The sequence below is a fragment of the Callithrix jacchus genome, chromosome 8 (genome assembly GCF_049354715.1).
Source record: "Callithrix jacchus isolate 240 chromosome 8, calJac240_pri, whole genome shotgun sequence".
Lineage (NCBI taxonomy): Eukaryota > Metazoa > Chordata > Mammalia > Primates > Cebidae > Callithrix > Callithrix jacchus.
Window position 1 is genome coordinate 36,094,380 of NC_133509.1, and position 25,029 is coordinate 36,119,408.

Genomic DNA, 25,029 nt, shown 5'->3' on the forward strand with positions numbered 1-25,029 from the left:
TACAGTTGCTCTTTGTTATTGATGCATTTTCATTTTTCACCTTTTCATTGCTAGAAACTTTTGAGCATTTTCGGTCCCCAGAGGTTAGAAAAAAACTATAAATTTGTTTTGTTTGTTATAGATAATATATACAATGAGAGATATTTTCCCCTTGAATTTGGTTCTTCAGTTATATGAATACATTTATGGCTCTGAGTTACAGCTTCACATTGTGTAGAACTCAGAGTGACCCCAGATGTAAAATAAGTTCCACAAAGTTATGATCAACTGTTCATTTATGATGGTCAAAATGTGGAAGTAGGTCTCTCAACTTCCTCTCCCAAAACTAGAGCATTATGCAGGCTTTGTGCTGCACAGGAAGGCCTCAGGCAGCTGCCCATGACATCATCCTCTGTTACAAGCCTCTTAACTCTCCCTTTCAGCAGACACAGGAAAGAGGTCAAGAGCCCAACTTCTTGCTGCTCTCCACTTCTCTCCTCTCCTCTCCTCCAGTCTGGATCCCACCCATCTCTGGAGGGGTGTGCTGATCTCACACTCTACCCTTCTAGCCTTTCTCGGTTTCAGTGGTACACATAGCTACATCATTCATTTGATCTTTAGTTATATATACCAAGTAAGTGGAAGAATTTAAGCTTTATGAGAAAAAATAGGGAAAGGGACTCCACTCTACCCTTTCCCTTCCTTACTTCTGTACGTTTCTATAAGTTTCCTTCAAAGTTTCATGGCATGAAATGCTATCTCTTGCTCTACCACTTGGTCTACCTTTTCTTCTCTAAATCTCTCATTTCCCAATTATCATTAAGTATAACTCACCAGTGCCATTCACTACATATAACGTTCTTAGGAAGATGTTTACAGGAGTCAATTTACACCAAAAAATTTTGCAAAGGATAACTTCTGGTTGAGAAGGGATTTTTGCCCAGAGCTTTGCTAGTTATTAATTCTGTGTGATACTCATGTTTCAGGGAAGCTCCTAGAAGGCAAGAATGGACTTTTTCTGCAGAATGAAAACCTGGACATAGCATCTAATTAACTAGGCACAGTGTCCTCTAGGATCATGGGACTGATTATTCTGAGGCAGGACTTTCCTGGAAACCTGAACTATACAGCTATATAGAATGAAAAGAAAAACCAGAAAGCAGAGAGAAGGTCACCAAGTAAGAATCTGCCCCACCAGAGCCTTTGAGAGCTGGCCCTGCTATCTCTGAGACCCTCACGGATGGCTGCCATGGATACCCAGGGGGCATGCAGCGAGGATGGCTGCTCCCACTGGTCCTCCACAATCTCCCTGGCTTTAGCCTTTCTCCCTCCAGCATAGGAGGTGGGTCCCATGGAGGCATTAACCCCAGGGAAGCACCTTCTGCCTGTAGAGCAGGTCTTTCGGCTTGTCTGTGGAGTCCATACAGGCAGAGGAATGCAGCCATGTGTCAGGTGCTAGGTGAGGGGCAATGGTAGATTCTACCTTACCTTTGCAGCTCCTTCCATCCTCTTGCAGAATGTAGCCCTTCGGGCATGAACACTGGTAACTCCCTTCCGTGTTTTTGCAGATAAAATTGCAGGGTTTGGGAGCTTGGTTGCACTCGTTCAGATCTATGATCAAAGAAATACAGTGTGATCGTGCATCTAAAAATGACTTCTAATGTCTACATGCTCAATTTCCACAGGGTCCAACAAAGAATTTTCATTTCAGGGAAAGAAAAAGTAAACTCTGTGTAGACTTTGATTGTCTCATAGACTTTTAAGATTTTTAGCTTGGGGGTTTTATTTAATATTTTATTCCATAATCTAAGTTTCTACTTGAGGATAAGCCATCTGAAATAGACACTTACCTACACAGGAAGTCCCAGTGATATCTGGAGTGTACCCAGTTTTACAAATGCAATGATATGATCCTCTGTCATTGACACATTCCCCATTCCGGCAAACATCATGGATAACCTTGCATTCATCGATATCTGTAATATAAAAAACATAAAATAAATATATCATAAAACTGACAACATTAATTTGTAGGGGGTCACTTCAGTGTGAATACTAATAAATTGGGTTACTATTTAGGGGCCTAAGAAATTAAACCAATGGGATGATAGCATAAATTTAATGTGTAATGGTAGCTATATAGAAAGGCAAACAAGTAACTTCATTAGACTGTAATGGATAAAATAATTCAGCTACAGAAAATCTTTAAAAACAACAACTGGTCTTCTAAACGTATCTTTTCTCTTCTGGGTCCACAAAACAGGGAGCCCATCTCGACATACTTGGCTTTGTGTGTCATCACATGCCATCAAGCTTGCCTCCTGCTGATACCTCATAAACGAATCCCAGAAGCACATTCTTTGGAGGAGGAAACCCCATTTTGCCCCCAATATTGCATGCTCAAAATAAGAATTTTTTTTAACATTATTTTTGTTGTGTTTGGAGTTAATCCTGAAAAAGTTCAAATGACATAATATTGGAGAAATGAGATGAACTTCTGTCCTCTGGTGAGGGGGGAGACCAATCAGGGCTCTGGGGGTAGATGACAGTGCTGGAGTTTTGCTGCCTGCTAAGGAAGGGAGACCCTTACTCATGGCTCTACCACAGAGACAAAGACTGGGTCAGTATGCACTGTTGAGCATGAAAGCCACTGTCCTCCACATCTTGACCCATCTACCTCCTTACTGCTTGGCGAAGTGCCAGTATAAGCAGTTTCCACATGGGTTATCAACCCTTGACTGCCAAATTACCATTTTATACCAACAGCTGGGTGAATCTGACCTTTATAACTCTACTCTGAAGTACAATTCAACACTTCTTATTGGTCTCCAGAAATGAGTTTTTTCAACCATCTGATTGTTATAGCCTCTAAAGAATCACAAATTGCATCTGGTCCCTCTATCTTATCTTTCTAGATCTGTTTTTTTTTTAAAATCACATCCACTTCCATTATTCTGCCTTCAGCCACATCTTTCCAATGTAAACAGAAATCCCCTTAACCTCCTTCTTCCCCTTCACTTCCAGTTCCCTCCCAAGGAGCTCAAGAAAGCTCTGGACTTTTCTCAGTCCTTTTATGAACTAAAATACAATTGTAGTTACTGTTGATAAACATAGGAATCACATTAGTGACAGGCCTAGAAATCACTAGAGTTGCCTCAGACAGTCAGACACTCTTCATCCTTCTCTAGTTCAGTAGCTTGTGCTTTTCGAGATGCAGTTGTGTTTAATTGCCAAGATATCAGCATGGTTTATACTTCTTTCGTGTAATATAGTTTGGCCACTTTTAGAAGTTCTACATCTTGGTAGACCGGTTTGGGCATTTAATGATCATTTATTTCAAAGTTCATCTAAAAAATTTAAAAAATTATTTTCTGAGTAACCAATTGACTTATAGTAAACTTCTGTTTAAGAAGTTGAAGACTCACTGGGTCCTAAGCACACACAGGTTAATCAAGTGGACCAAGGGCTCTTTTGCAGCATGGCCTCAAATGTCTAAAACTCCATACTGAAGAATTTTTGTTGGGCTCAGCTGTGCAACTCAACCTAGGCACATATTGCAGATTATATATTTTCATCTGTTTTTCACACACACACACACACACACACACACACACACACGTTCCCTGCAAGTGTTTTTGGACCATAATGAAGTACCTGCTCCGTTGGTCATGAATCCTCGGCCATGGGGACAAAGTTTCTTGAAAGCCACAGTCCCCTGGAAAGGGCAGATCTCACAGTGGGGACCCCAGCCTCTCCCTCCATCACAGCAGCATTCAGATTTGGTGACGGGGTTCCTGTTGCTGGAGCCGATCTGACACATGTTTTGTAGCACCTCTGTGAAGCAGTACCCTTCCCGATTGTCTGGAAGGGACATTATATGGCAAAGGGGATGTTAGGAAATTTTAAGAGCAAAACAAGGTATTAAAAATTTGGTCAGATATAAAAACCAAAAAGGATGTAACACTTTACCCTGGGTGAGAAGGAGCAAGAGGGGAAAGCTGTAGACAGCAGTAAAAGAGAAAGGATGACGTCTGAGGAAAACAAATAAGACATTCAGTAAGTAGGCAGAAAGACATTGGCCTAGACAAGCTTATACCTCTCTCTGCTCCCAGAAATACAGGGGAATAGCCATGCTTACAGAGAGAGGGGCAGAGAAACATATGGAAATGGATCACGATCACCAAGGGCTTCAAAGCCAGCCAAGAAATTCCAAACAAGTGATTCAGGATCCAATTAGCAAAGGAAGAATTTAGCTGTGGGGTGGTGCTAAGCCCAATGGACAATCACAGTCACTACGGCATCTCCGAAATATGAACATTTTTCATCCTTCCTCAGATTTTGACATTTTCTTGTATTTCAAATAAGAGGTCTGGGTTTCCAGCATCCTAGTGTGGAGGCTGAGGTTAGGAAAGCGTGCTGCTGACTCTACTCACCAAGGCACTCGTCCTGGTTGGGACTGGCGGTGAACCCATCATTACACTCGCAGGTGTAGCTTCCACGGGTGTTGAGACAGCGCCCATTCTCACAGATTCCTGGCTTCGTCTGACATTCATTCTCATCTGTTTGATTTTATGGGAGGACCAAAACCAAGCAGAGTCATTGACTATTTTATAGAGGATGGAGTTCCTTCCTCCTCCCTCCCTTTGTTCCCTCCTTCCCTCTCTTTCATCCTTCCTTCTTAGTTTTTGAATCACTAATCTGTTCACATGGCTCAAAATTTAAAAGGTATAAAAGGGACTTCATTCATTCGTAACTGTTTGCTTTCACTGAAGGACTGAAAACAGAGTAATCTGAATCTTTCATAGAAGAATAGATTCTCTTCCTTCTTTCCTATAGTTTGTAAATAGCTTATCTCTTCACGTGGTTCAAAATTAAAAAGGGACAAAAGGGGATTCAGCAAAACCTACCCGCTTTGTTCCCTATTTCCCAGACACCAAACTCCCCTTCTGAAAAGCAACCAGTGCTGGGGCCAATTTCTAATGTATCCTTTCAGAGATGAATTATGCATATAAAAGCAAGCACATACGTAATGTATATATGTGTGTGTGCACTTCTGCTCTTTTAAAAGCATAACTGATAGCATTTTATATACTTAAACATAGATGGTAGCATTTTATGCACAATTACATTTTTCACTTAGTAAAAATTAAATCTTTTCATATAGGGCATAAAGAGGTCTCCCAAAGGGTTATTTGCAGCGAAGGAGGAAAAATGTGGATATCAGCATATGAAAGAAATATTTTAATACACATTGGAATCATGTCTGTAATGGTCAATGCTGATCTGGGGGAGTTTGTCTAGATTAATCTTCAGATTCAATATAAGTTGTGTTTACTGTAGTATTTCAATAATATTAAATCATAAACCACAATTCAGTTTTGCAGGTTTAAAAACACATTAGAATATGTACAGATTGTTAGAATTATCTGATGGTTATTTAGAGAGATGGTAAACAATTTGCTGAAGTCCTTCCCATCTTTGGGGAATAATTCAGGGTCTCTGAGCTGGAGCTCTCACTAGGAGAGGCAGAAAGTTGGAAGGTGACATCAGAACAATGTAAAACAGGTTCAAAACCCCAGTGCCCAAGCCACCCACAGACCAATTCAATCAGAATATCTGAGGTTGGACTGGAGCTTCCCAAGTGTTTCCAAAGCTGAGGTTAAGAATCACTGAGCCAGGAGGATCCAGTGGGTGATAATCTACATATTTTCTTTCTCTGTGCTTTTAGAGTCTTTAATTATTGCTTCAATCTGTATTGTACAGAGTAAAAGGACAAGGGGATTTTTAATCATCTTCACTGACAACAGAAAATACATCTTTATAACACCACTTCTTTTTAAAAGGAAAGAGAATGCATGTGAGAATATTTTAATACTTTTCTCCTGTAATTACTGTCTAAGCAGAGGTCATGGGTCATATGGCCTCTGCTGCAACTACTTGGCTCTGCCACTGTGGCATGAAAGCAGCCATGGACAACATGCAAATTAGTGGTTATATCTATGTTTAATAAAACTTTATTTATAAAAAAACACACAGTGGGCTGGCAGGCTGGAACTGGCCTGTAGGCTCTAGTAGTTGCCAACTCCTGGTCTACAGCTGAAGTTCTCAATGTTGGATCCACATTAGACTCAGCTGAGAGCTTTAAAAAACTATCAGTGCCTGGAGGCTACTGACCAGATTTTCTGGAGGTAGATCCCAGTGGCTTTGAGATAACCCTGGTTCAGAGGTATGAACCAGGATTATTTTCTACCAGGACCCTGACATTGAGTATAAATGTCAGGGTCCTGGTAGCAAAGTTCAATCAATAGGGAGGCATTCCAATGTGATGGGGAGAATTAACCCCCCAATTAATAAAAAGTATGGAAAGTAAAGAAGGGGAAGAGAGAAAAGGCATGCTGTTCAAATCCTGGCAGCAAATGTGTCAAGAAAGTAGAGAGAAAGGCCAGTTGACAGGGAGAATGACCGGGCTCCTGGAATTCACAAATGATCAAGAGGCAAGGGCACCGCCATGGAGAGTGTTGACATGAGGTAGGTGAACACAGTGTCACAAGAACTCAGAGCCCAGGTTCCTTCTGCCCACTGTCACTTCTGGCACACTCAAAGCTCCTTCCGCAGGGATCCTCTTACCTACACAGCCTTCTCCATCAGGTCTCCGCTGATACCCGGGTCCACAGATGCACATGTATGTGCCAATGAGGTTCTTGCATTCCATTTGTTTTTCAGTACAGTCATGTTTTCCCTCCTCACACTCATCCTCATCTGTAAAAAATGTAAATTTGCAAATCTGTCAAAAAATGCATATATCTGCCTGACTTTTAAACACAAAATGTTAATAAGTAACCAGTTTTCATCTATGTTATTTCAGTATTGGCTGTATTTCCTTCTGCTGTGTTGAGTATGATCTCTAAAGAATGGAATCTTCTAACCACCTTTGAACTTGAAGAAATTGCTCCCTAATCAATTGACAACCTCTTCAAGAAGCATGATTTTCATCATGCCTTTTCTCTCTTCTCTTCCTTTTTTATTTTCATTTAGTTTTGAGATGGAGTATCTCTCTGTTGCTCAGGCAGGAGTGCCGTGGCCCGATCTTGGCTCACTTCAACCTCTCCTTCCCGGGTTCAAGTGATTCTCGTACCTCAGCGTCCCCAGTATCTGGGATTACAGGCATACACCACCAAGCCTGGCTCATTTCTTTTTTCTGTATTTTCAGTAGAGACAGGGTTTCACCATATTGTCCAGGCTTGTCTCAAACTCCTGGCCTCAAGTGTTCCACTCACCTTGGCCTCCCAAAGTGCTGGGATTACAGGTGTGACCCACCATGTCTGGTCGTCCCTTTCTTTACTTTTTATACTCCTTTGTTGAAGCATGATTTCTAATTATTTTTGACTAATTTAACTAAAAGGGCCTCATGTAATTATAATGTAATGGATATATCTTAATATAACAATTATAGCAGCATCATAATCACAATATATAATGCAATAATTATAACAGTACTACAATCATATAATAGAGTAACAAATCAAAGCTTACATTATGCAATAATTATAATAACACAATATATTATTATTTTTTGAGATGGAGTCTTACTCCATCATCCAGGCAGGAGTGCATTGGCACCATCTCAACTCACTGCAACCTCAGCCTCTTGAGTTCAAGCTATTCTCCTGCCTCAGCCTCCTGAGTAGCTGGGATTACAAGAATGCGCCATCATGCCCAACTAATTTTTGTATTTTTAGTAGAGACAGGGTTTCACCATGTTGGCCAGGCTGGTCTCAAACAATGACCTCAGGTAACCCACCCACCTTGGCCTCCCAAAGTGCTGGGATTATAGGTGTGCACTACCACACCTGGCCAATATAATATGATTTTTATATGATAATGTTAATAAATAGGATACAATAGTAGAATGACTATTATGTAATAAAAGCTTTGGATTTTATACTTTAATAAAAAGCCAAACATCTAGAGATAATCTTATTCTCTACTGGTTCTTCCCTCCTTCATTTCCTTTTCTGGACTTCGCTGGGCCTTCCTCAGTCTTTACTTTCTGTCCTACTGCATTTCTTTCTTTCCCTTTTACATAGTCTGAGGTGAGAAATTTGAACTTTATTCTGCATATGATTGGGACCTTTCATTTAGGAAATCTCCTCACCCTTAAGCAAAATTATATTTACATCATCTTGAGAGAACAGGTGTTTTTTCATTTAAGATCTTGAGAGGAGCAAATCAGAGCTCTTCAAAGACAAACTCTGATTATTGAAGTTTGTTAAATAGAGCCTAGTTCAGTGCTTAGGAAACTGCAGGTGTTCAGGAGGTATTTTTAATGGAGATGGTTTAGCTGAAGTAGATTTCATGTGTTACCTCATTCTTAAAATAGAATATCCTTTGGTGTCCTCAGAGCATTATAAATGTGTGTATGTGTGTGTGTATAAAACCACCATAGCATTTATCACACTGTATTACGATACTTATTTATATCTATCTCAGTTTCCTCATATTGGGTTTTTTGAATGTGGGGAAATGTCTTTTTCTTTATATTCCCACATCCTGTAGAAATAGCAGCATGTTGTGAGTATGCAATGCATAGTGAGACCTAATAAAGGATCTGCAGCGCAGTCCTCAACTTGGCTTGATGATGCTTCCAGCTATGATTTAGGGGCAACATGGCAGTGAGGACCCCCATATTGTCCCATGGACTATTTATATTCCCCAATTCCCAGCCCTCCCCTACTAATGGAAGCTCTGAGGGACATCTCCCCTCACAGTTAGAGTTTCCTGGCTTAGATGATCTTGAACACGATGACTCACCTTTGCACATCCTACGGTCTTCTCTGAGAACATATCCCACAGGACATTTGCATTCATATGATCCATAAGTGTTCACACATCGGAAGGCACAGAGCAGAGGATTCTGGGCACATTCGTTTATATCTGCAACAGAAGAAAGTAAGAAAATAAGGGATCATGGACAGCAACAAAAGGAAACCTACCAAGTGAAACCAAAACTCTAAAACTTTCACCAACAGTTTCAATGCTTCGTTGTCATAAATATGGATGCATAAAGCGGTCTCCTATTTCCAGGCAATTATAAAAGGGTTGATTATTTCATAGTTCTATAAGTAGAGTGACCATCCATCCTGGTTCTCCCAGCACAGTCCTAGTTTATGTTTGTTATCCTGGTATAATTATTAATGATTACTTAGGTGGATGGGAAACTATAGGCCATCCTACACATGAGGGACTTTTCTGCAATTCTGGCTTTGAAGGCTCAGGTTGACCATTTGCCACTCCCTACAGTGACATGGCGTGGGAATCCGTTTTCTCCCATTCCGCCAAAACAACTGTGGTCAGAACAGAAACCAACTCCTCCAATATTCTTAACCACCTCTCTCCCCCCAAACAAAGAGGCTCCTGTGAAATAACAGCGATTCTTCTGCCCAAGCAAATAGTGTTACAGATCATTTTATACTGACAGAGACACTTGGTTTACACAGATGTCCATGTTGAAACCTTAAATAGATGAGAATGAGTTTACCATTAATGGAAAAAAAAGTGATTTATGTGTTATGCAGAGTTTGGAACCATCAGAATATGTTTTGGAAAAGCAGGGTTAAAATAGACCATCTCAACTATCATGTTGCTTCCGAAGCCCAGTGCTGAGAACATGAGTGAGAGCCCAGATCATGACTTAGTCACAACCTTTACAGATTTACCACAGCTCTGACAATGGGCATGGATGGGTCATATCTGCGGAAGAACTCTTTGCACCAACTTTATCCTCTGCCTTTACTTCTCCTTCATTCTTTCCTTAGGCCAGTGAATCCCTACTTGAGAGTATATCAGATCACCTAGAGGGCTGCTGGGCCCCACCCCACTCTCCGAGTTTCTGATTTAGGAGGTCTTGGATGAGACCTGCAAATGTCCATTTCTAGTAAGTTCCCCGGTGATGCTCACACAGCTGCTCTTGGGAAACACCATTTGAGAGCCACTGCCCTAGACACTTCCTTCCCTTTCCTTCTTCCTATACATTCTACCAGGCTTACGGATGGACACTTTTCACCCGCTTTTGCTGTGATTGCCACCAGATGGCCACAGGATGTTGGTGGTTATCTCAGTGTGTAGTGCTTCTAGAAACAAGAAAAGAAGAGAAAAAAAAAGAAAGAGAGCATGAGAGACAGACGGGGAAAGTGAGAATAAGAAAGAAGGTAGTAAACAACACAGGGGCATCTAAATATAAGTAGTAGGGAGATGCCAACAAGAACTCTCTGAGATACAGTGTAGATGCATGTGCCATGAGCACACAGCCGCATCTTTCTTGGGTATCTCCCTTTCCCTGCAGAGAAGAGGCCACAAAAGAAGAATGATCAAACAGCCCATCAGGCCTAGATGATCTTTATTACATACACCCTCAGTAGTATTTCATATTAAGACTTGTAATCAACTAACTGTTCCCATGATCAGTACATGTAATCAACTGTTCTCATTTAAGAGACGTACCTTCACATGTCATCATTGGACCTGGCTCAAATCCCTCCTCACAGGTGCATTCGAAACCTCCAATCACATTCTTGCAGGTTCCATTTCCACAAGGATTGCCCACGGAACATTCATCAGTATCTGCAAGCAACCAAATATGTCCAAAACACGATGAACTGAGATAATACCTTTCATTCTATCAGAGTATTTTGAACTGTAATTTTCTTTCTGAGACAGTCTCACACCATCATCCAGAATGGAGTGCAGAGGCATGATCTTGGCTCATTGTAACCCCTGCCTCTCAGGTTCAAGTGGTTCTCATGCCCCAGCCTCCTGAGTAGATAGAAGTGCACACCACCATGCCCAGGTAATTTTTTAAATTTTTAATAGAGATGGGGTTTTGCCATGTTGGCCAGGCTGGTCTCGAACTCCCGACCTCAAGCCGTCCACCCACCTCAGCCTCCCAAAGTGCTGGGATTACAGGTATAAGCCACCATGCCTAGCTTAATGTATAATGTTTAATTTTCATTCTGTTCTTGCAACATAGGAGTGTGCATGTCTTATTATCTCAGGTTTACAGCCGTGAAATTTGGCTTGCTCAGTGACAATGACAGTGAGGATGACAGTACCTAGACATCTAGCCCTTACAGTGCTCTTCTCCACGGGTTTCCCCAGTCTCCTGCATAATAAGCTAAATCTTCTACTTGGAGCATATGCTCTAAGGGTTTAAAAAAAAAAGCCGCCTACAACACATCAAAAGTTTCTGCTTGTTTAAAGCTGGAAATACATCACTCCCCAAGAAGCCTTAAACATGATGGATTTTTGCCAGATATAAAATAAAAGACTAAACTTAAACAAAAGACCAGAGGTTAAGTAAAATTAATACATTGAATAAAATCAAGATTCAAGTAGATTTTGTTGATTCTGTTGAACCCAGATGGTTTAAATTAGGCAGAGGAATGGCTAGAAAATGTATGTTTAGGTTATGATCACTCTAAAACACAAGCAGAGAGAACAAGTCTTACCAAAGACACACACACACACAGGCCTTCTAACCCATCCATCTAGAATACTCACTGGTCTTATTCTGACACATCCTTTGGGGAGAATATCATGCCTTGGCAAAGAATTTTGAGAAATAACATTGACATTTGAGCTACCTAAGGCACAGAAGAGGAATGGCTCTTGTCAAGGGTTGTATCTTCTGCTGAGGTTCTTAAGTCAAAAGGGAAGGCAAGAACCTAAGGTGGGAGCTCCTAGGTGAAGAGGCTTATTTCATATGCACATATTAGCATGAACTGAAGAGTCCAAGAAGAAAACATTGAAAAATTGGCTTCTGCTTTACTATCATATTAAATCACATTGCACTGTCAAGAATATTATTTCTCTTTCAAGGTAATAAAAATCCCAGCATCACTGGTCTTTAGAGCTACAAAGGTAATTAGAAATGTTATTTTACTTGCATGGTATTACATTCTAAGGCCTAGAAAAGCTAAAAATCTTGCTTAAACTCCCACAGCCAGAGCTGGAGCTGTTCATGACCTGATTTCTTATATGGAAAGAGTACTTCCTAATTCACACAGACACACTCTCAGCATTTGTACTAGTATTAATTAGGTTATATTGAATTGCTTTGTAATTCTTAGATAACTAAATTTAATACTTGGATTTAACTTAGAGTTAGTGTTGATTAAGGTTGAAAGGCCAGCCAATGGAGTCATTATTTGACATTCTAAAAACAGTTAAAACAAGAAGATTGTATACTGAGGAGATAACTTTTTTTTTTTTGAGACGGAGTTTCGCTCTTGTTACCCAGGCTGGAGTGCAAAGGTGCAATCTCGGCTCACCACAACCTCCGCCTCCTGGGTTCAGGCAATTCTCCTGCCTCAGCCTCCTGAGCAGCGGGGTTTACAGGCACATGCCACCATGCCCAGCTAATTTTTTGTATTTTTAGTAGAGACGGGGTTTCACCATGTTGACCAGGATGGTCTCAATCTCTTGACCTCGTGATCCACCCACCTCGGCCTCCCAAAGTGCTGGGTATAACTTTCATGTTACTAAATGTAAATGAATCCAGATAAAAATTTTATTAGTAATGGAATGAGATTATGACCATTAACAATTTTTTAAAAATTTCACTAGGACTTTCATTATGATGTCTTTTCTATTATTTCTTATCACATGTCGAGTGTCTGCCTTTCCCATTAGACTGTAAGGCCCATGCAAGGAAGGAACGTGTCTTCTTGGTTCAGTGCTGCAGCTCCAGAGCCTGCACAGTGCCTGGCTCCTGATGGTGGCTCACTAGTATTTTAAATGAGTGATACCTGAGTGGATGGATAAAACTTACTTCAGTGCCATCCTGGTACCTATATTCATGGCTATACAGTGAATACTATATAGCTTAATTTCTAATTTGTAAAATTCCAATGGATGAAAACTTATTACTCACCCACACATTCATTCCCTGCTAGAATATAACCAAAGGGACACTCGCAGCGATAGGAGCCATCTGTATTGATACACTGCCCGTGTTTACAAACATCAGGTTCTTTGCATTCATCCATATCTTAAGCAAGAGAAGAAAAATAGTGAATCACAAGGTATTTTTGAAACACAAAGATAAACTATGACATTTCAGTGTTTAATCAAAAGAATATCTAATATTATAATGTAATAATATTGTTATGTAAATGAAGTGGTAAAACAGTAACACTTCATTTTCCAAGATAGATGGAGAGAAATAAGAATAACTGAAGAAGAAGCTGATTGAGAATACTGAGAAATGCTGAGAATCCAGCACAGGCAACTGACCAACTGCTGAATCATCAGGTCCCACGATGATCCCACTTCCGTAAGGGCAGATCTGGCGGAAGGCCTCTGTGGTGGAGACACTCATTAATAGATACAACAATAGCAATTCATTACAAGCTTCAACGTAAGCATTTTGAGGCAGCCAAATTGCCACATACTGTGCATATTGATAAATGATGGACAAGACAAGCCCAGAAAACAGAGGAAGTTAACGAGACTCCCTAAGATGTCGTGCCTACTCCCTGGGCATCTATGATTCATGACATAATTAAAAAGAAAATTACTACCGAGCTCCTGAGATAAAATAATTTTTAATGAACATTCTAATTAGACTTACAATTAAATTAAACTGTCTTATTGTCTTTAAGGCCTTAAATCTTACTTACAGCATGGCCAGTCTGCACCTTGGATGGCCCAAAGAGAAATGCAGATGACAGACATACCATCAGGTTCAGTGGGGCACAGTTCGCAGGGGTCTCCCCAGCCTTCTCCCTTCAACGCACAGCAGCATTCCTGCTTGGAGTGATTTCTGGATTTAGGTGATGAACACTTTCCTCCTTCAAACTTTGCGTAACAGTAGCTCATTCGCAAATCTGCAGCATAAATTTATGACAACCTTCAATTGCTTTCCTAGTGAGTCTTTATTGTACGATAATGAATAAAGAACAACCCACTATATTATATGTGTTCTCCTTATGTGATTATAATAGTAACTGAGCTGAGATCGTTAAAGTCATGGGCATCTTTTGTATAGTGAGATCTGATGAACAACCTTGTAACCTTAAATTTATTACTCCTCATTTTAGTCACTATTTCAAAGGAACCTGCTTTGAATCCAATAAAATCCCAAACTGACAGTTTTCAAAATTGACACCTGTCAGTGACTTCAGGATTGGAAAATCCACAGATGGAATCATTCAAAAGATTCCTTCACTGAGAGCCCCGCTTGCAAGATCATGTTTAGTGAGCACACTAGAGTAAGAGAACCCTCTTAGTTCTAATATGTACTGTGATACCACACTTTGTTGTTTATTCTGTGTCTCCTAAACTCTGGAACCAAAATAAAATCCCAGATCGCAGGCACAGAGCAAATACAGAAGTGGCAACTTTGTAGATGGGCAAAAATGCAACACAAGGGTTGGTCAGTGTAGCAGATACTTTTAGAGATGCTGGCTACAAAATCCAAGTGGAACTTTTTGCTGATTTTACACACACACACACACACACACACACACACGCACAGAGATGTGTCAATGTTAAATTTTTAAAAGAAGCTTTTTTAGCTCAACACAGAGAGGGAAGGAAGAGGAGGGCAGGGCTGTGGATGGGTGGGAGCAGAATAGTCTTTCTTTGAAAGAATATATTTCTTCAATATTGATTATTACTTGATGACTCCAACAAAAAAGATGGGTTCTACATCCTACAAAATTCTCCAACGCTGCTTGACAGAATTTTGGAAACGGGTTTTTCCATTTCTTACAGAACAATCTGGGTGACTCTAAATAAAGAGTAAGCTCATCCAGAGGTATGGAATGTGTTTTCCCTCAAACTTGACTTCTTAAAGCCTCGCAAAACTCCTCTTCAGAGGAGGCCACAATCTTCAGATTTAAAAGAAATGCTTTCATACCCATATTGTACTATTCTTCTTTCTTTATATCTGACTACCTCTGTCTTTTTCATTTACTTCCATCACTATTTTTCAACCCTAGAAAGCATACTATCATTAACGACCTAAGCACTTCTGTTAAAACAATTTTATTTCATGACAAAGAAGACAATGTAGGAATTGCAGAGTGCCAGAGATAATAAAGGAAAGGTTTTCATGAATTAAAGTTTTAAATCTATCATCTATCTATCTATCTATCTATCTATCAATCATCTATCAATCAATCAATCAATCAATCATATTAGTTAATCAAGTTCAGGTAGCCTCCCCAATGAAGTTGCTCAGTCTTTCATGGCTACCAACTCATCCAAATAAATCATCTCTCCAATTTCTATTCCACATCCCCATCTGTGGCAGCTAAGACCTGGCAAGCACCTTTCAATGATTATCCTTCTGAAGATCCAAAGCAATAAAAGTCAGTTCTTGTCCTGCAGCATCTCTGCCACCCAAATATTTGCTTTGCTGAGAAACTTCAAGATGGAACAAATTCTCATGTCTTGAAGAACACCTTTTGATCTCTTTTATTCTTCAAGTTCTTTGTCACATATAATGTTTTGTATTTATCAGTCTTGTTTTTATTATTTATGCCTCCAACTACCTTAAGATGTAATTCAGTGACTACTCACAAAAATGTCTCAACACATATATGAAAACTTAACTCTCCTCCAGTTTGTAGTGTTTCTTTAAACATGTATATTCTAATATTGGTGTGTTAAAATTCTCATTCTCTTTTCCTTTAATTGCTGACCTCGTCCCAGACCCCAGCTCTATCTCCCCCACAACACTCCACTCCACACTGAAAAAAGAAATCTTGACATTAGACGGAGACTCAAATGCATGAAGTTTTGAGTCAGTCTAAGTGGCAAATTCCCTTCGTTGAACTTTGCAAGTGGGAGTGGCTCAATTACACCTGTGATCTTTAGTGCCAGGATCTGTCCACCAGAGTCCCATGACATTCACTTTTTTAAAAACATTACCCACAGTTCTGTGGAATTTTCTCAGTTCATCGGCAATAGAAGTCTGACTCCTAATTTGTCATCTTAAAAGAAAATCCCAGCTCTCAATGTCCTGGCTCTAGCAAAATCTGTGCTCTGTAAGAGATCTACTTTAGCTTGCGGTGATTCTCTAGATTGGTTTATTAATCAAGGGTGTCTCATGTTGGGAAAGAGAGCTGTGTTTGCCCACAATCTTTAACTAGGACTTGCTGGGATGCCTGTTTACCAGTCCATCTGCAAATAGCCCTTAATGACCTCGAAATTTCATCAGAACTACAAAAGTCACTTTCCCTGCTTGCATTCCTCAGTTCTGGCTCTGCCTGCTGGAGCTGAGCATGTGGCAGGGCTGCTCACAGCTGGGCTGATTCTTCCTGCAGTGTTAGCTTGCTCTGTGATGGGCCAGTGCAAATTGAATTAATAGCCTAGGAGTTTCCTCTGGCCTGCCACATCGGCAGATTCACACCTGGTTTCTCACTGCTTTCTTTCCAATTTCAGGCCAAGCCAAAGGCACACAAAAACAAGGGAGTAGGAGTTAGAATTTATCTGGCTGGTCTTACCACACAGAATATCTGTTTGAATGAAGCACCACCCTGAAATCCACACAGACCACTGACAACTACCAACAAGCTGAAATCAACTGGAGAATTCCCAACCCGCTCTCCTTACTTCCAAAATAACTAGTTGAAAAGTAAAAAGTTACTCAGACCATTAGAATAACAACAAGAGTCTACAAAGGACTCCGAAACTAGCAAAGCTTTGTCACATATTCAGTAAGACTGGTTGGGCAGATATTATTGTTATTTAAAATGAGGAAATTGAGCTTCCAAAAGATTAAATGGCTTGCTCTAGGCTACACATGGCAGGGCTGGGACCCCAAACCCAGTATTTTGAATAGTAAATGATATCCAGTGCCTCTTCTATATTTGGTAATATGAAAGCAAAAACAAAAAAACGTGAAAAAAAAAACCTCAACAACCAAAAGAAAAACCCAACTCAACACCAAAACAACAGTAACAACCAAACAACAGAAGATACAGGTGAAGAAAAGAGAAATGTGTTTGTTTCATCTCCCTCCACTGGAATTCATGAAACTTGCTTGTGTATGTGACAACGATATACAATTGCATTGTTTAGAAAAGTCTAAACATTTTTCTGATGTAAGCACACACTGTGTTATGCTGAAGTTCAGGATCCTTTTCATTTCTGTTTAAATTGTGAACGTCAGCTGGCAAACCCTTGAAAATCTTTACTGAAACAGTTGACAAGTATTATTCCTAAAAATGGACCATGGCCCAGCAAGAATCCTGGTCAGTTTAAATTTATTTTTGTTTTCTTGGAGAATTTGTGATATAAGGGATGGGTACCATATCCTAGAAGCAGATGGGTTAATGTGCAGTTTTTCAGTCTCAACTCTAAGTTTGAACCCATATTTTTCAGCTTATCTCTTCCGAGGTAGGGGATATGTAGCTCAGCTTCCCCAAGCCTTTGCTGTTTCAGTGGCTCAAGGTGCTTCCTCACGGATGGGCCTATCAGCATTTGTGTTCTTAGTGGGAGAGACAGGTTTAAGTGTCAGTACAGTTGTATAAGCAACCATAACTTGATGGATGAGTTTTTAACCTTAAACCTGAAAATGAACCTTCTGACATATGGTTATCATTAGACCTCTGGGTGAGTGAAAACTCTCCATCTTCTTGTTCACAAAGAAACAGAGCTTTGCCATGTTTGAGAAATAAGACCACAACAAATAAACATGGAGCAATGAAACCCCAAAGTCTTCAAAGGCACTTACCTTGGCACCTTCTTCCAGTGGAGGACAAGGAAAACCCTTCTGGACACAGACATTTGAAGCTGCCTTCAGTGTTACTGCATGTGCCCAGGGCACAAATTTCTGGCTCTTCAACACACTCATCAATATCTAAAAAAATCACAAGTCAAACAAAGTCAAAACATGATGGAGACACCATCAGGTACCAAATACACAATGTGGACGTATAATGGGCAACTGGATTTCCAGACTTAAAATAATAAAGGTATTTTTCTGAACCATAATGCTGTGGACTGGACTTCTAGGTCATCATGACTTTTAAAAAATTAGTTTTGACAATTACTGATATAAAAATAGAATGTGCAACTGCCTTCTAATGAGTGCAGTGACAAACCTCTCTTACTCAGACTGAGTTGCCTGGCTAACTAGAAAAGTCAGAGTATTTCATACCACCCTAGGCCAGGAAGGAAGCATGAAACTGTTGAGTCATACTGCACCATTGTTCTGAGACTTTAAGCACATTGATAGTGAGTTACTCAATGTGAGATCTAGGCCTTGGAACCAAATTGATTCCCCTCCAACCATCCACAGAACTTTTCCCAATACCCCATGCTAGAGCCCTAAAACTGAATTTTACAAGAACAGCAAGACTCATGACAATAAGTATAATCCTGTGAAGTGCAAACTAAAGATATCAGAGAAGATGAGGCTCCTAACTGATCTGTGGGTCAATTTTTCTAAAGACACAAAAATACCTTTCTTGTACAGGCTTTTTCTTGCATCCTATAGATAATATGAAACTGGTACACTTAGGATTGTGGCATGTTTTCTTTAGTATATTATACATTTTAGCTCCTGTACTGGGGTAGTTAAGAGTAGCCAATATCAAGTTTGAATGGCCTGAGTAACCATATGTCCTAGTTTGCCTGGGACAGCCCCAGCTTATGGCAGTGACCTGACGTTATTAATCGTGTCCTTTTCTACTTTCAGAATTGGCTTGGTTTGGTCAATATGATTACTCTACCTATGGAAAAAATATGTCCACTTTACTCCAAACTCAAACTCACACACCTTTCCTCCTGACTTTCAGCAGGAATCTATAGTGAACAAAGTGGTTAAGTCTTAATTTTGAGCCATGCTACTTTTATTTTTATTTATTATTATTTTTTTTTTTGAGACAGAGTCTCCCTCTGTTGCCCGGGATCAATGCAATGGTGCAATCTTGGCTCACTACAACCTTTGCCTCCCAGGTTCATGTGATTCTCTGGCCTCAGCCTCCTGAGTAGCTGGGATTACAGGCACACACCACTACGCCTGGCTAATGTTTGTATTTTTAGTAGAGATGGGGTCTCACCAAGTTGGTCAGGCTGCCCTCGACCTGCTGACCTTGTGATCTGCCCGCCTTGGCCTCTCCAAGTGCTGGGATTACAGGCGTGAGCCACCGCGCCTGGTGCCATGCTACTTTAGTGGGATTTTTTTTTCAACAAAACATCAAATATCCTTGTATCCTGGAGCTCTTCATTTTCACATTTGTGCAAATAACTTTCACAAAGGTTTCTACCTACACCAAAATGTGTTTGCATTATACAACTTCGTTCTCAAGAGGTCCAACTAAGGAAAAGTTGAGAAATTAACTCTATGATCTTGATTTACTATTGTAAATACCACACAATATATATTCTACAAATGTGCAATGCCAAGTGATTTTCTTTCTGTGCAATGCAAATCAGCTTCTTCATCATGCCAGGTTATTGGGTTGTGTTTATACCTGTGTCATGTTCCCTGTGGTTTATTAATGAATCTGAGTTACTATTAATGATTGAATTACTCCATTCTGACACTCCTTCCACCCCCATACTCAACTTTTTCTTAATAGAAAAGTTAACTTTTGTAAAAATGCTCGATTTTTGGGGTTTTTTTTTTTTTTTTTGAGACAGAGTTTCGCTCTTGTTACCCAGACTGGAGTGCAATGGCGTGATCTCAGCTCACTGCAACCTCCGCCTCCTGGGTTCAAGCAATTCTCCTGTTTCAGCCTCCCAAGTAGCTGGGACTAGAGGCACGCGCCACCATACCCAGCTAATTTTTTTTGTATTTTTAGTAGAGACAGGGTTTCACCATGTTGACCAGGATGGTCTCAATCTCTTGACCTCGTGATCCACTCACGTCGGCGTCCCAAAGTGCTGGGATTATAGGTGTGAGCCACTGCGCCCGGCTGGGGTTGTTTTTAATTATTATTACCATGACCATTTCTGTTATGGTAGAAATTAGCCTGTATGTTCCAACTTATTGGGATAGGGCCAAATATGTAGAATAGGCACATTCATTGACTGACTGTGCAGTCATTTTTCTTTCTTTATATTTTAATTCTGTCCATTATAGGGAACTTATGTACTGATAATAGAGTAAATTTTTAATAAAAGTAAAATAACATGCTTAAAAATTTGCATCTAGACAATTTAATAAGGTGTTTCCATTTAAAATATCACCACTTTATTATTAAATTGGATATATAATAAAATTTCAAATTGATGATATTAAAAATAGAGAACATTCTCATTGTGGATTAGATGTAGGCCTTTTTAAAGTCAGGGGCGTGAACTAGGTGACTTCTTGAAAATCCTTTCAACCTTACCTATTTATGAAATTCTAGCAATTAATATTCTTCACTTAATGCTATGACGTATTTGTTGAACTTAAAGGAATGCCCTTCGGAGGCTAAGGAGGGAGGATCATTTGAAGCCAGGAGTTTGAGACCAGTCTGGCAACACAGAGTACAAAGAAGTAAAAAATCAGCCAGGTATGGTGGCACATGCCTGTAGTCCCAGCTACTCCAGAGGCTGAGACAGGAGGGTCACCTGAGTACAGGAGTTCAAGGTTACAGTGAGCTATGCTTGTGCCACTCTACTCCAACCTGGTGACAGAGTAAGATCCTATCTCTATTTTTAAAAAAAGGAATATTATAAAGCTTGCTGAGAATTTATTTCAAATAACACATTTCCACTGCTCTATAGGTAAAAACAAAATAGACAAATGATATAACCACATTCATCCAACCTTGAATGTGGTCATTTAAAGATTTTAACTGGAATCAGGAGCTTTTTTAGTCGCAAAGGATTGCCACTTAAAAAAAAATCTCATGGAAGTGAGGCACAGCATTCTTACCAACTGTGTAAAAGCACAGTGAAAAAGACTCAGGATCGTATGATCAGTCACATGCACAGAGCAAAATAACTTCATTAGAGATTAGCATGAGAATTAGTGCTTCTCGTCTTGCCAGAAGGATGAGACAATGTCATACCCTACACCCTTGGATTTGTTTCTGATAAAGTATTCCAAAATGAAGACATCATCACAAAAACTCTCATTTTGGTAAGTCCGGTGCAGTTCCCGATACTCCTCATTTGCTAACATCGATAGCCTTCCTACCTTCACACTTGTCATTTTGAAGACTGTATCCAGGTGGGCAAATGCATCTGTAGGACCCATCCAAGTTTTGACAGGTACCTGGTGCACATTTTCCTGGTTCTAGAAGACATTCATTGATATCTGCAAAGAAAAGGGAAAAGGAAGAGTTTCCACTGGCATAACTTCCATCAAACAATTAAAATTGAAAAAAACTAGAATAAATTAAAGAAATACATAAAGCAAATTAAAGTTCTTAAAATTCCACCATGAAGAAAAATAAGTGGCAATAAAAACAAGCTTTACCAGCTTTCAAAAGTATACAGAATAACACCATATTTTATTTTACCTGCCACAAATTAAATATTTCCAGAAAACTGTAGCATGTCAAAGTCAGTGAGTATATAAATATTTTAAGTATACCCAAAATATATGAGAGCTTACTACAAAAGTATTTTAAAGGAAAAAATATAAGAAGGGAAATCATAATTGCTTACAGAGCGATTTAACAGTTTTATTGTTTAACAGTATTCTCTGAGTACAATAGCTTAATTTTTAAAATAAGGGAAAAAGTGGTTTTATACACACACACACACACACACACTTACATGTATGTATGTTTAAATAAAAATAAAGTCTTTATAGGGAGGATTAATATAATTCTATTTTGACCTTTCCTCCAGGTTTCCAGAAAGAAGCATTAGAATAGAGACTGCATGATTCATTGACTGGTCTCTGGAAGCATTCTTTCCAGGTCTTTCCAAGCCCTGTACTTACCCACACAGGTCCTCCCATCTGGAGCCACCTCATAGCCATCATTGCACTGACACTGGAAAGACCCGACTGTATTAATGCATTGGCCATTTCTGCAAAGATTCCCGTTTCCACTTGCACATTCATCAACATCTGCAGAAAAAACCCCAACAATCCTTTAATATATTCCAAAGATGTCATAATCCCAGCAATAATCAAAACTTTTAAAGGAAAAGACACTTTTTTCTGAATTCTAGTGGCCTTTCTTGGCTTAGCCAAACAAGAAATTCCAATGAAGATCTAGTTGGCAGCAACAGAACTGGCTTTAAGCACCTATGCACATTTAACAATAAGATTATATTGTTATATTTAAATTTACATGATAATTTACATTTTAATTTCCTATCTGTTTTACCTTGATTTTCCTTTAGATTTTATTTTTAAGTTTTAGATTTAAAAATTTTTAGATTTAAAAAATAAAATCCTAGTACACAATTTGGCTGAGGGCATTATTTTGTATTCTTGCAATTAGAAATATTTAAATTAGCCTATAGTACACTAAAATTAAAAAATTTGGTTTATTACTCTTGCCTCATATGTTTTAGAAGGGAGATTTTGTAGATTCCATGATTTATTTACGAGAGGCTGCAGCAAAACATCTAGACCAGAAGGTTCATATTCCTGAATCATATAATTCTATACAAAGAATCACTTTTGTATATTTAAAAATTTTTAGGACTCTCATTCCATTTATTTTGAAATATATTTAATTTACAGCAAAGGAGACTGTAACACTCATTAGCAGCTATAATTTTAAAGTATAACAATTGAAAAATGAATTTGCAGCAAAGTGTAAAAATTATTACAGCTGCTAATGAGCATTTTAGTAAAAGTAATGGATACAGTTACAGTGGTTCCCCCCTTATCTATGGTTTTGCTTTCTGGGGGTTCAGTTACCCAAGGTCAGCAGTGATCCCAAAACAGGTGAGTATAGCACAATAAAATATTTTGAGAGAGAGAGAGAGAGATATTGAGAGCAAGAAAATACATTCACATAACTTTTATTACAGTATATTCTTATAATTGTTCTATTTTCTTATTATTGATGTTAATCTCTTACCATGCCTAATTTATAAATTAAACTTTAGTCTAGGTATGTATGTATAGAAAAAAAATATGGTATATAAAGGGTTCAGTACTATCTGTGATTTCAGGCATCCACTGGGGGTCTCAGAAAGCATCCCTCAAGGATAAGGAGAGACAAGTCCTGTTACCAATTGTTATGCATAAGATAACATTTATTTCTGAAAGACAGCTAGAGCACTAGAGATGATGCTAATTACAAAGAACACATATAAAACTGACTTCCTTTGCTGATGCACAATTTTGCACACACACCTATGCAGTCATTGTTGTGAGACAGGATGAAACCATGATTGCAGCGGCAGTTGAAGGAACCAATTGTGTTCCGGCAAGTTCCGTTCCCACAGGCATCTCTTTCACATTCATTTATGTCTAGTAGGAAGAAAAGCCATAAAGAAACATAATTATAAATAGAAAAAGTGGTTACATGGTTACAGTGGCTAAAGAGCATTTTAGGGTTCACAAAGCCTCATCTATAGGCTGAGAACTTCTTGATGTTGATATCAGCTCCAGCAGCAGTCATCCGTGCAAGAAACCAGGCAGAGGCAAACTCTAAACTTTGGGAATAAACTGTTTCCTTGGCTGACCAGTGAAAGGAGGCAAGCTAAGGACATGAGAACTGAACAAGAATTATTTTATTCTATTTACTTGTAGAATTCTCCACCCTTGCCACTTTTCTCAAATATTTTCACTTGAAAATGGAAAAAACTCTGTGTGCATCTGGGTCTCGAGGTGTTGCCACCTTTGGCAAACTTCAACCTTTAAGATTCTCACTCCAATTTACCAAAAAGCAGTGACTCACCTGGCATTACCCCACAATCAGCAATAAAATAACTCAGCTTTCTAGCTCACCTGTCATTTCAGACAACTTTTCCTTTTCCCTACACCCCTACAAACATAGGACCACTTCCACCAACGATGACTTCTCTCACTCTTTTAAACTACCCCAATGGGATGGCACTTAATTTGTTCTTCTCATACATGCTTGCATTCTTGTTCGCCTTTTGATTGGTCTGTACTTTTCTCTGACAATTTTTACTGACATCTCATATTTCCTTGCATCTTATCACAGGAGCTGGCAGATTTCTTATAAAGAGTAGGTGCACATTATATTAAAGAGGAAGAAAGAAAAATATTTAATGAAAGAAAGTTTTTGTTACTACTGGTTTGAAAGAATGAGGCACCATGAGGAGGTACAAGGATGAAGGGAGAGAGAGGAAGGTAACAACAGAGAACAGCAGAATGTAATGAAGAGAGCTAGGATTTCCTTTCTTTTTACATTTTGGACATGAAGATAAATTATCTGTGATTCCTGAATCAGGAAGCTATTGCTAACCCGAAGGGACTCTAATGTGTCTGTGTGTGTGGCTGAAGACTACACCCAGTTGAGTCATTGCTAGCAATCAAGAATTTCTGCCTTGATTCATTCTTAGCCAAACTGGTAAAGGTCTTTGGTAGGGGAGGTTCTATGTTAAGAGGTTCCAGAAAATTCAGATGAGAGAAGTAGAAAGAAAGTTAGGCAGGGTCATCATGGTTTTTACACAGGTTAGCTGCCCAGTAGTGAGCAGGGCTGTCAATACTCCTGTCATTTAAAACATGTCATCACTCTGGAGAAGGTACAACTTTATGAGAACATTCCCAAATGAATGGACCCAGTTACAGCCAAAGTCAAGGACTTTAAACATTACTATATTAATTGTTCTTTCAGCCATGAATCTAATTCATGTTTTTAATGTCCCCAAAAGACTTAATGGTATTGCTTTAAAGTAGAAAGAGAAAGGAAGGAAAAGGAGAAAAGGAATAATTATACACTGAAGTTTTCTAAATCAACATCCTGACATTAGAGAAATCAGGGAAGAGATTTAAAATCCTGAGCTCTTTTTCTGCTAGAAAAATGAGTAACTTTTCTTTGCCTTTGTAAAATGTATAAATTTGCCTTTAAGGATCTGGTACACACTATAGACAAACCCCTCTGGAAAAAATGCTCATCTCACACTCAAAATCTCAACTCTAAAGGAAGTTCACATCAACATTAC

The 25,029-nt window shown here is 39.2% G+C and overlaps 1 protein-coding gene across 3 annotated transcripts in view; it reads right to left on the reverse strand.

The window, feature by feature from the left end:
• The window catches only part of FBN1 (fibrillin 1), a 234,630-nt gene that overhangs the window by 13,574 nt on the left and 196,027 nt on the right, over positions 1-25,029 (reverse strand). The window contains exons 47-61 of one of the 3 annotated variants that reach the window (XR_013520968.1): positions 23,249-23,365; positions 21,875-22,003; positions 21,122-21,241; positions 17,720-17,845; positions 13,713-13,862; positions 13,270-13,335; positions 12,908-13,024; positions 10,480-10,599; positions 8,791-8,913; positions 6,607-6,738; positions 4,413-4,538; positions 3,949-4,010; positions 3,634-3,840; positions 1,830-1,955; positions 1,468-1,590 (exon numbers count right to left, since the gene is read on the reverse strand). Coding sequence is in view for 1 of the 3 variants with exons in the window: in XM_009005406.5 (XP_009003654.3) it covers positions 1,468-1,590; positions 1,830-1,955; positions 3,634-3,840; positions 4,413-4,538; positions 6,607-6,738; positions 8,791-8,913; positions 10,480-10,599; positions 12,908-13,024; positions 13,270-13,335; positions 13,713-13,862; positions 17,720-17,845; positions 21,122-21,241; positions 21,875-22,003; positions 23,249-23,365 (1,782 nt within the window). In the remaining 2 variants the exon portion in view is untranslated. Of the gene's footprint in view, positions 1-1,467; positions 1,591-1,829; positions 1,956-3,633; positions 3,841-3,948; positions 4,011-4,412; positions 4,539-6,606; positions 6,739-8,790; positions 8,914-9,936; positions 10,110-10,479; positions 10,600-12,907; positions 13,025-13,269; positions 13,336-13,712; positions 13,863-17,719; positions 17,846-21,121; positions 21,242-21,874; positions 22,004-23,248; positions 23,366-25,029 lie in introns of those variants that run through there. The other 2 variants (XM_009005406.5, XR_013520969.1) reach the window with 2 other exon arrangements.